Below are 12,138 nucleotides of genomic sequence, written 5' to 3' on the forward strand. Positions count from 1 at the left end.
GATTGGTCAGATCCATCATTTTAAATTCCATCGCATGAAGGAACAATTCATGCGGGGTGAGGATAGTGTTGAACCTTCGGCTGCGGTTCGTGCAGCCGCGGGTGACGCATTGTTATCTCTTGCGGTAGACGTTCCGTCTACCGTAGTGTCTTCCACTCGCACAACACTTGGTGTTGCGAGTGCACGTGGTGATTCACCACGTGAGTACGACCCCTCTTTAGAGGTCGATTATGAGTGCGAGTCGGACGAAATGGCCGACTCGGGGAGAAAGCCATCGTACGTAAAGATCTTGTGGTACCCCTGCTTCAGTGGGTACCACTCAGGGGAGTGAAGACAATAAAATAGCTCATCTCGTCGTCGAGAAGAAGCCGTGGCTTTTGCCAAAACGGCTAATCAATAGCTTGTCTGGAGAGACTCCTCCTCACATTAAATATCTCTTATTTATTGCGACAAAGCTACATGGCGATTGTGCGGTGCGCAAGTTGGCGCCATACAAAGTTTGTTATTAATATAATAAAGTCAGTAGTAGAATAGAAATCGTTGCGCAGGAACTTGATATATTAATACAGTTTCTTTTTCCTCTATTATAAAAGCTGTAACGGGGTGTATCGTTACATGAAATTAACACTTAAAGGTTGGAAATTAGTATATTATCTAAAAGGTAAATAATATTTGGAGGATATTACATTATATAGTAATATTCAGAATTCTTATCCATAAGTAGGTATAGGTCATTATATCTATTTATATCGATGACTAATCAACTGCAGGAGTAATCAGAGAGAGTTACAGATAAGATAGAGATAAGAATTCATTACATGTTTAGTATTAGATTATAATTGAGTTAGCATTTACAAATAAAGAACAAGAGACACTTTATTATATTTAATAAAGTTTTCATTTTACTCTTTTTGAGCTAGTTACCTTAAAGAGATGTCTTCCTCTGCACGTACTAGTGTACGTGAAAAACCGTAACGCACCACTCGCAACTGAAGCAGTGCGAAGTGGACTTGTACTGAAGCAGTACAAGTCGTAGTGCCCCGTTACACCGATCAACAGCTTAACCGGCTCGTTACTGGAACCGCAACTGTTGTCATCATGTACAAGATGAATAGCAAGCAGCATCATACTGGATTTCGTGCCATTGTTTTAAAGCAACTCGCCAAGCATTCGCAGGAATCACCAAGTTCGTCATATGATACCGCAGTGATACTTTTTCAACAATTTCAATTTGAAAAACTACCTGCTGGCGTTAAAAATGATCAATATGAATTGAATTGCCTCGAATCTTGGAAAGCTTTCATTGATCTTGCATACGGAATACAGACATCCATCACATTGTCTTAGCTAAATGACATTGTCAAACAAGGTAACGGCGCTGTTACTTATGCGATGTTGGAACACTCCTGGGCGGTTGTCCTGTGGCACGAGCAGGCTACGAGCGCGAAGGAACTCGAAAAAAGTGTCATTCTTTGAACATAACTGGTACGTCAAAGACAGCATACGCATCGGTTATTTACAAATAGACAATTTGCTTCATCATCATCAATAGCGAGTAGAAGGTTTAAGCAAAACGACAATTGTTGAATCAGTAATGACGCCCAGTTTTCTTGTTCATCGCGAGACGAGACAGATTGTCACAAGTTCATAAATGTCCACCAATTCACACATTGTATACGACGCTATGCAGATCGGTATTGCCATAAAAGGTATTGCTAACGGAATATCTGGCTCGCGCAGTATTGGTCAAGTGAGTTTCCATTTTGCAGTAACATATCTGAGTGTTCATTGTACCTTCAAGAGAGAAGCAATCGTTTTGACAGGTGAGTCGAATGAAAATACGAAATTGCATCAGTCTGACACGTCGTGTTTGTCTACTCTTGTTAATAATCGCACTTCCGAAGTAAGTGCTTTACTACGTGAAATCCGACGAAAGAGCAGCCGGTAAGGTATTTTCTTCATTAGGAGCCATAAATTTTATTCTGTGGGTCCTAGGCACAAAGACATGTAGTCTACGGTATTGTTGACATATTTCTTGAAATTGAACCCTTGGAGACCGAATCTATGGGTGCGCTTATTTAATTTTAATCATTTGATGGCGCGACGCGCTCTATGCGACGCGTACCGTAAAAAAACTGTTCTCAAGCTTAGCCTCTTTCAACATTATTCGGAACTATGCGCTAAGCGGTGGCAAAACTCGAGCAAATAAACTTAGAGTGCAAGCTATTGGCATCTCAAGTGCGCTTTCTGAGCAATTGCGACCGGAAAGGACAAGATGATGAAATCCTGCCACTTTTTCCATTTAATCGGTATTGGATCAGAAACGAGCTCAGCATGGGCCTACAAAAGATCTCAAATGCGCATAAAGCGGCACTCACGCACCATCTGCATCCTGGTCGTAATCCAAATTTGACATGACAGTCTTCATTTTTCAATTTCGTGTTAAGAAGTCACACGTGAATTCACGCTGTGAGTGCCAAACTTAAGCCACTGATGGCGCTCTGCTTTCTCGTCCTCCAACTAAGCTATCATGTGGTGACATGCTTGAAAATGGCTGCCTCCACTGGAGACGCCCCTCCAAGCGACAACTTTTTGAAGAATCTGCGTCAAGGCCATCTAATCGGCCCTCCACCTCTCAGAGAGTCCTATTTAGACAATCTGCCGCAAAGCCCCCACGTCGAAGAGGATAGATATATTCAAGTCGATTCGCCTGATGCTTTGGTGAAGAAAGTGGCTTTAGCACTTAAATTTTCATTAAACTTTCCTGAGCATGAAAAAGCTGGATTATTGGATGGTTTTCGTAGCTTCTTGCTCAAAAAAGTGAACAATGTCGACAAAGCAACCGTATCTTTCCGATCGAATGTCAGAGATTCCCTGAAGATGAATTCCCCTGATTACACGGAATTTCTCAAATGGTGCGTCGCAATTGAGCGAAGCCTTCCAGGACGTCCAGAAAAAGCATATGCCATCATGAGCGTTGTACTCTCCAAAGAGCTTGGAAACTGGCATGCCGCACGTGTTTTGGTGGGTTTGAAGGAAATAAACCTTTTTAGATCCCAAAAAGTTTTTCAAGCCCTCCTTCACCTTTGGCAAATCAAAGAGCTGAACTTGGCCGCCTTGCTGTCAGAAGTAGAATTGGGATTGCTTGATACACCGAATAAAGTTATAGAAACTTTTCTTAATCCCGTGTTCGCTGAATGTTTCGAGTACGCTTACGATATGGAAAGAGCTGGAAAAGAGTCAGTATACGACTCTCTGATGGTTGTATTAAAGCAATACAACCTTGACAGCCAAATGGATAATATTATTGCTGCTGGTGTTGAAAGACTGCATCATGCTGTGACAAGTGAATTCGAGAAACTACGTCGGATACTTCATTACTTGGTATTTCAGTTGAACAAAAAGACCAATCCAATTCCGATTCTCGAATCATTTATAATTCCACACGGGAGTTCCAATGCTATCTCAAGGACTTATGACCGACTTGCAAAAGCATGTCATCCTCATGGAAATGACGAGGCCAAGTCCGAGTGGCTGATCAACAGTTTAACCGGCTCGTTACTCGAACCGCAACTGTTTGTCATCATGTACAAGATGAATAGCAAGCAGCATCATACTGGATTTCCCGCCATCGTTTTAAAGCAACTCGCCAAGCATTGGCAGGAATCACCTAGTTCGTCATATGATACCGCACTGACACTTTTTCAACAATTTCAATTTGAAAAACTACCTGCTGGCGTTAACAATGATCAATATGAATTGAATTGCCTCGATTCTTGGAAAGCTTTCATTGATCTCGCATACGGAAAACAGACATCCATCCCAGTGTCTTTGCTAAATGATATTGTCAAGCAAGGTAACGGCGCTGTTACTTATGCGATGTTGGAACACATTTGGGCGGTAGTCCTGTGGCACGAGCAAGCTACGAGCGCGAAGGAACTCGAAAAAAGTGTCATTCTTTGAACATAACTGGTACGTCAAAGACAGCTAATTATTCGCTTTTTCTAACCATTTAAAAATATAACAGGAAGCAAAAGTCCATCATAGCCACCTGCTAAGCTAGCAAGTGTCAATGAGTTTGCACACTTTTCCACAATTAAGCGTTTTTCTTCTTAAGGCTTTTATTCAAAACATTTCTAAAACGAAATTAAAAGAGGGGTATCCCGTTTCATAAATGTTATTTCCTATACGAGGATGAATAACATGTTTTAGTAATTTTGGCTTACTACGCCTATTTGTGCCTTGAAACGATTGGTGGGGGCGATTTAAACTTAAAACAACTTATCAATCGACATAATGTCTTATTCACTCAAAATTTTCTAAATTTGGTAATTTTGGTACTCGCGTGAGTAGGCGCATTGCATAATTAGTTATTAATAGAACAAAGAGTCGATAGAAGATCGTTATAAAGGCACTTACTATGTTAATACAGTTTTAATTTTTCCAAATTCTAAGCCTTCATATGTACCCTTCGCAGCTAAGACTTCTCAGCTAAGACTTCTCAGCTAACTTAAACCTTCCTCAACACGTCGTGTACGTGAAGTAGTCGAGGCACCCCTGTAATCAGTGCAGGTTGACTAGTACTGTTATGTACTAGCAAAAGGTGCCCCGGTAGACGTGGGAGCTAGCGTGCCAATGCAGCCGCGCACGTGGTTCCCACCCTGCTCTCCAACCTCCTGTGTCAAAGACAGTGGACTGCAGTGTCTAGCATTACCGCGGCCTCCTCCAATACGGCTCGAGATCCCATCCACCCAACTGGCGACGGATCTCCGGTAATACTAATACATACACTTCACATACCAATTCAGCCAAAACACATATCAAATGTACAATTGGTCGATCTTATCTGACAGGGTATGATTGAACGATTCTTTACTTATATGTATTAGCAGTTTTTGATGTTGTGCACTCCCCAATCTGCGGTGCAGAGGCAGGGCGGAGTATTAAAAGCTGGGTTCCGGACGAGACGCTTAGGAAGTGAGAAATATGGCGCTCGGGTATCTGCCTCCTCCAGGAGGAGGAGGGTGGCAGGACAACTCACGCGGGTCAGACGCAGGGAAACCGCCAACCACAGACCATGGATATGATAGTAACAGGAAGAGGGAACTCGAGTGATAGGAGGAGACAGCGGGAAGACTCCACCCCGGTAGAGTTAGTTAGCAACGAAGGAGAGTGGCGGACAAGCAGCTTTATTGTTATTCGAAGAAGTATTTGTTCATAACAGTGGTTCGTTTCAAGAATGGACGAACCTCGTGACACGGATCACCAAGGAACTGCTCACCACTAAATGGGCATTTACGGAGAACATACGCAAACTCACAAGTCAGTACAAGTGGACCCAGGCGCCAGTGCTCAATCGTGTACCAAAATCCTCAAACGTGACGCAGGCAAAACATCGCGTCTACAACGCCTAACAATAAACAAGTGTACGAAAACTTTACGTTTAACCCAGCAAAGTACGGTAGCGAGGATATCACACGAAGCAAGTACTTTTTTACAGCGGACGGACCAGCGTCAGGAAGGAACTACATTCGGATGGCACAGATGATGAATGAAGATTTTTGTGGACTAGAAAAAGGTAACGTAGCTTGTCTACGCCAATTCGCATTTGTCAAACACGTGATGAAGGGCCCGGAAAGATTACGACTGCACAGCATCTTTGACGGGAAAGTGCGAATCCTGTGGTTTGGCATAGTAATCATCGTCAACACCGTAACGTCGGATTTCGGCTACAATGTATACAATTCGGAAACATAGGACATACTATGGCCCAATCCACGTTCACAAATGAACAACTGCGCGAACCGGGAGCACTTGTGGTATAAGAGGGTGATATAAACGAATTAGAGGATCTAGCAAAGCCATTCTCCAGTCTGGCTGACATCAAAACGACAGCCAATCAAAGACTAAAACTGCAGCAGGAGGCAGAAGCTCAAGCAGAAGTAACGTTGAGCCCCGTGGGAGGCAAAGTCACCCTCGAGCAATGTACGAAGACAACTGCGACGAAATCCAAACACCTTTATATGGAGCTGCCGCAAGTTTAATCCAACTGGAGTGACAAGGAACCGAAAAGTCATTGAGTCCGCTCCGGAACACGCGCTCTCCATTGAGGACCTGCTAGACGAAGTCACGGTAGCGAACATCGAGCATCTAGAGAGGCCGCCAATTCTGGTCCGATATTGGGGACGATACTATTCCACGTTTATTCATTCAGGAAGGAAAATCACACTGCCCGATCTGAAGAAAAATGAGATGACGAGAAAGACGCGCCACAACGAGAGCAAATTCAAGAAGACGAGCTCGTAGACCACAAACCTACAGTCCAGCAGACCACACGCCACCAGACCAGAATGACCACAAGGTGAGACGATGGATAAATCGTGGGACCTTTTAGGTCAATTTGGGATGGAAATTTAGACGAATTTGTGGAGCAGACTCGACGAAGGCTCCGTCCATCATACTCTGAAACAGAAAATTTGCCGATTACTCACGACTTAACGCTCCATGAGGTCCAGAAAGCTTTTATCACATTCATGTCCTCATCGGCGACACCACTTTCGCGTCAAGAGCAATTAAGCTTAACGTTTAATGTCCAGGATGCGACGTCCGACAAAGCGAAGCGACTTTCAATGCAAAAGCATCAGATTTTGAAACCTGCACTGCCACTGTGGAAGACCCAACTGCGACCTGAAGACATCGGAGGACTCAGTCGAGATAGACTCAGTGGTCTAGAAACGCAAGCATCACAAGGCAGCGAGCAGGAAGAGTACTAAGTCCGAGTAACCATCGCAGGATGATCCAGTACAGAAAACCGGATTAGTGGCCCGGTCACCCAATAAGAACAGGCGCATCGCCAGGCGGGCAGCCACAGAATCGCGAGCATTCCCCCCCCAGCGCCCCCAAAGACGCCGCCAGCATCAGTACCAGCGCGTACCTGCCCCGGACGACCGTATTAACCCCGGAGGTATGGTAAGAAACAAGCACAACACCGCGATTCTAAGAAGGCAAGAGTGACAAAGTTACAAAGCAACTAATATATGATGACGGTGATGAATCCGTGGGCTACGCTGGAAACTGAGTGGTCGCACCCAGCACAAACTCCCTTTTCGATAGTACAAAGTACCACCGAAGAATGGACACAAGTAGCGCGACAGGCTCCCGAGCGCCTCCTCTGGCATGTATAGCGGTTCCCATTTTTGGGTCAGCTTTTGCAAATAAGGAATCCGTTTTTATATAGTGGACCACCCAAAGCCGATGTGAGTGTCTACACAATGGTCTCGAAAACTCCCACAACGGACACTAGATACTCACACCCGGGAGTGGCTACTAATACTCTTCAGCGGGACAGTCATGCGCACTTAGCACCTTTAGTTGACAATGCGGACGACGGGAAGCGCATGATAGATTATTGTGGTGGCGATGAACTATTAAAACTCGGTGATCCCAAGAGAAAATAATTGACTAAGCCAACACATAATATGCTCCCAGCTCTTTGATCACGAGATAGTGGCCATGGCCGGCGGGGGGCCACAACAAGATCTACGCTGGCGAAACTCCGAGCGCACATCCACTAATTCGAGTCAACGTCGTATATAAAATTGGTATTACGTTGAGACGCATCACGCGGCCTGGCTACGGATTGCAAGATTCTTCACGACTGGACAACAACCAGCAGAGGAGCAGCTTTAGCTTAGTAACTAAGCCAGATTACAGGATCAGCTTTTACAACAGCTCAATCGTACCAATATCACCGAGGCAGATGCATTCGAGGCACACTGAGTGCTTCAAGATTAACAGAAAAGAATCGAAATCATACCAACTCACCAAGCCGCGGACAAAAGGGTGATCACGCAAAATTTTCTCGGGTTTAGGAAGGATACGCGATAAGGGCGGATGACAGCTTGGCAAAGAAAGCCGGTACGAGAGCGCCCGTTTGCCTGGTGTCTCCAAGAGACACGTGGCAACGACAGAAGAAACAGAGGAACTACGAACAATATGGTGACGGGTTATGGGGCATGCGGAATAACACGTCACCTGGGTCAGCTACCGTATTTGGAGCACAGTCCAGCATTTCAGCGGAAGTGGGGATTTTGTTAACACCTAAAGCAGCGAGTAAATCAACAAGCTCAAACGATTCGATGTGGACCATAAGGACGATAGGAGTGAAAGTCGCGGACATGACCATCCTAAATATTTATTTGGCGAATGTCAGGGATGAATGAGAAGATGTTTTCGCCAGGTTGCACTCCTGGAGCTTTCCTTAGGCGAATATGGTATTGTTAGGGGACTTTAATAGCGTCCAAGATCCGCAACTAGATCGCACGGGGGGCAAAAGAGCGAGTAGACCGTAGACCAGAGAGCCCGGCAGTAGGCCAGCTACTCGGAACCCTCAAGCTGACGGATGCACGCTAGAGAAAACCGATGACCGGTTGGATCACTTTATTTACTGGATAAGAGAGACGGTCAGTAGGTTAGACATATTTTTTGCTCCAGAGGAATGGGAATTTCAAGTGCTCTGGGTGTCGGCTACAACACCACCGCAATACCCGGATTCCCAAGCTGTCATATTATACTTACGGGGCCTGACTCAAGAACCAGTATGACCATCTCCCACAAGGATATTGTGCCCGATCAGGACGAACAGGGCGGACCAAAAATTTGAGAAACTTCTGGACGACATATGTAGTATGGAAATCGGACGGGAATGACAACCAAGAAGTGGGACGCCGATGTGGCGGAATGTAGGAGCTGTATCACCTGAGTTAAACGAAAAGAGCGCCAGCGGCGGAGGCGCTTCAAACACAAAGTACTTTGTAAAGGAACAAGATGGTTTTATCCGCGATAACAATGGATAGAAACCAATATTGAGGAAATCAGGACCAAACAAATGGTACGGGTAGGAGATCAGCTACGGCGATCAACAGAACGGTTGGTCCTATAAAAGAGTTTCCGACTGGAAATGTGACCAGAATGTAACTAAAGTCTGTGCGCGTTACGGAAACCAGTTCACCCGAAGGATGACAACAGCAGACAACTTCGCCTCGGAATGGGCAACAATCCTGGGAAAACGTCACCGCGCAGTACGGACAAGGACCTAGCAGAGGTATTTTAACTGTTCGCGTCCATACCAATGGAGCAGCGGTACACCGAGGACGATAAAACCCTTCTGCTTCAGCCAATTACGGAAGTGATCAATGTAGAGTGACCCAATAAAGTTGGCTGGGCAAGATAGACTAAAGAATGACTTCTATAAGGAAACCGCGGCGCTTATGGTACCCGCCCATGTCACTGTTTGAACCAACTCCTAGAGGGAGCTTCGTTGCCGCCATCCTTTCTAGAGGTGCCGATCATACCGTTGCGAAAAAACGAAGACTGCAGTTTACTATCGAACCATCTCGTTATTACAGACGAGCTACAAGATATTTGATAAAGTTCTCGCAGCACGAGTTCAAACATAATACCAAGGATTTATCAGTGATTTCCAACAAGGGTTCGTCAATGGCAGACGAACGCAGACAATGGTTATTATGATGATGGTCCAGCTTTTAACTGCGATCACGGATCCCGACACCTCAGCAACGGCCAACCGGTGCATCCTGTTGTTAGACTTTCAGAAATAATACGATACAGTCAATCGCGAGTTTCGATTTGAATCACTAAGACAGTTTGGCTTCAATGAATCATTCGTGGAGCTAGTACAGAGGGTGCATACGGGGACACAAGCAAGCTTCCTAGTCAACGGCGAACTCTCCAGGCAATCCCACTACGACTTGTACTGCTTCAGTACAAGTCCACTTCGCACTGCTTCAGTTGCGAGTGGTGCCTTACGTTATTTCACGTACACTAGAACGTGCAGAGGAAGACTTCTCTCTAGGGTAACTAGCTTAAATAGGGTTAAATGAAAACTGTATCAATATAATTAAGTATACCTTCTATCTATTATGTAAATGCTAACTTAATTATAATCTAATACTAAACATGCAATAGAATTCTTATCTTATCTGTATCTCTCTTTTGTTTACAACTACAGCTGATTAGTCTGCGGAATAAATTAATAATAATAATGGTCGATACCTATTTATGAAAAGAATTCTGAACATTACTATTTAAAGTAATACCTCCAAATATTATCCACCTTTTAGATGATATATCAATTAACAACCTTTAAGTGTTAATTTCATATAAGGATACACCCCGTTACAGCTCGGGCATTCGACAAGGTTGCCCTCTCGCCACGCTTTATTTTTATTGGTAGTGGAAACACTCGGGCTCACGGTCAAGCAAGACCGACAATTACAAGGGATACGCATAGTCTTCCATGATCGAGCCTCTCGAGTGGCACGAACTTTGGAGATTATATGCCAATTCGGCAGCCTCTCGGGGCTTTAAGTACAACCCACCAAGAGTAAACTTCTTGTCCTCTACAGATCAGTTACTCAACGGACCTAGGAAGGAATAAAAGTCGTGGAATTGACGGACACGACACGCTGTCTCGCTATGAATTAGGGACTGGCGGTCAACAAAAACGGTGAACTTCGCATGCGGAAGATCCAAAGACTCCTAACGGCGACTTAATTACTGAATCAGGAACCAAGAGGATCTCCGATCTTTCAATGGGACAGCCGATCAGCCATTGGGTTCTCCGGCGCTTATATCCTGGCTCAGGACATTTCAGAGATCTTGCACATAAAATATGTAAATAGACGATCTATTCCTCACTTTCAATTATTGATGTTAAAGTATTCTGAATTGAACGAAACTACAATGAGTTTTCTCGCAATAATAATAAAATTTAAAAAAAAACTGTTTCGACCCGGTTGCACACTTATTTTCCTTTCGCTGCTTCATCAACCAAAAACTCCGACAGCATTTCTGCAAAACTCTTGTCTCCAATTGTTGACGGATCGACAGCCGCCTGAGCATTCTCTTCTGGAGCTACGAATTCGAGAATCGACGAGATGAGTCCCCCTCCACCATTCCCTTCGATAGGATGGCATAAACCAACTCGGCTTTTTTGTTCCTCGGTAAAGTCCTGCAAAGATTAATTGTCGCAGGTCAGCAAAGTCGGGGATGTCAAGTAAGCACACCGCACCATCATTCGCGCCATGAGGTGCAATACATCACTCTTTTGCACACTACTAATATATGCCACCTAACTATATATGATCACGCTTCTAAGAAACAAGTCAAAAAAATAATTTGCGTACCACCAATTGCGCCGCAAGCCTTTTGTCCAATACTTCGCGATCCGAATAATATTGCATTGTCGAACTCTCGAGAGCCTAGCCACCATATTTTAACAATAAAATGCATTCTAATCAATCTTGGACAAAGAAACAAGAAGGCCTTTTTACCTCGCGAAGTTGCTCACACTCGCGTGTTTTCTCTGCTAATTTGGCCAATACTCGCTGATAATCGTTCGCAATACCTTCACTAGGCTCAAGAATTGCCTGGTGCGATTGCAATTCTTGCTTTGCCCGTTCAAGTGCTGCTTCCATGGCAGCAACACGTTCTTTTTGCACCTTGCTATTCATTTGAAATCGGTGAAGGACGCCTTCAAGCGCATTCAAGTCCTTTTGCAGTCTCTCGGCATCTTTTTGCGCCACAGCCTTGTCCGCTTCTGAAGTAGCCAATTGAGCCTCTAAATCATATATCTGCTGACTCGCAATCGAGCATGCGTGCTCGTCTTTATTCGCGAGCAACGTGGCCATTTTAATCTCATTCGTGGTTTTTAAAGTCTCCATTTCGGTCAGTAAAGTCATATATCCCTGTTCATATTCAGCAGCTCGCGAATGAGCAACACGCTCGTGCTCTTGCAATGTCTCATTTGCAGCTTTCAATTCTTCCAGCTGCTTCCGCATCAAAACCAAGGCTTCTTCATGAGTTTGACACTGCATTGCATTGATAGCAGTCGAATGAACAATGCTATAATAAAAGATACTTTAATACCAAAATATTGCTCACATCATGGTTACCTTAAGTTGAGATTGCTGTAACTCATGTTCAAGTTGATTGTGACCGAGATTCTGACCACGTGACCCTTCATTGCTTAAAGTTCCATCCTGTTGTTGAGAAGCGTCGAGTCTTTCAATTGTAATCTTTTGAGCAGCAAATTCAGCATTTTAAAAGTTGTATTTT

At 44.4% G+C, this 12,138-nt stretch overlaps 4 protein-coding genes across 4 annotated transcripts; all 4 read left to right on the forward strand.

Moving 5' to 3' along the window:
* Positions 1-1,107: 1,107 nt before the first annotated feature.
* On the forward strand, positions 1,108-1,347 carry CCR75_006364 (uncharacterized protein; the record flags this gene model as incomplete). Its single annotated transcript, XM_067964434.1, has 1 exon — positions 1,108-1,347. One exon carries the CDS (start codon positions 1,108-1,110, stop codon positions 1,345-1,347), a length of 240 nt encoding a protein of 79 aa, XP_067819498.1.
* A 1,533-nt stretch (positions 1,348-2,880) lies between these two features.
* CCR75_006365 (uncharacterized protein) lies at positions 2,881-3,963 on the forward strand (the record flags this gene model as incomplete). The annotated part of the gene is made up of 1 exon (XM_067964435.1): positions 2,881-3,963. The coding sequence occupies one exon, from the start codon at positions 2,881-2,883 to the stop codon at positions 3,961-3,963; it is 1,083 nt and encodes a 360-aa protein (XP_067819499.1).
* Positions 3,964-6,533: 2,570 nt separating this feature from the next.
* Positions 6,534-6,773, forward strand: CCR75_006366 (uncharacterized protein; the record flags this gene model as incomplete). The annotated part of the gene is made up of 1 exon (XM_067964436.1): positions 6,534-6,773. One exon carries the CDS (start codon positions 6,534-6,536, stop codon positions 6,771-6,773), a length of 240 nt encoding a protein of 79 aa, XP_067819500.1.
* A 498-nt stretch (positions 6,774-7,271) lies between these two features.
* Positions 7,272-7,457, forward strand: CCR75_006367 (uncharacterized protein; the record flags this gene model as incomplete). The annotated part of the gene is made up of 1 exon (XM_067964437.1): positions 7,272-7,457. The coding sequence occupies one exon, from the start codon at positions 7,272-7,274 to the stop codon at positions 7,455-7,457; it is 186 nt and encodes a 61-aa protein (XP_067819501.1).
* Between the last annotated feature and the right edge of the window lie 4,681 nt (positions 7,458-12,138).

Source organism: Bremia lactucae, linkage group LG9 (genome assembly GCF_004359215.1).
Source record: "Bremia lactucae strain SF5 linkage group LG9, whole genome shotgun sequence".
Taxonomy (NCBI): Eukaryota; Oomycota; class Peronosporomycetes; order Peronosporales; family Peronosporaceae; genus Bremia; species Bremia lactucae.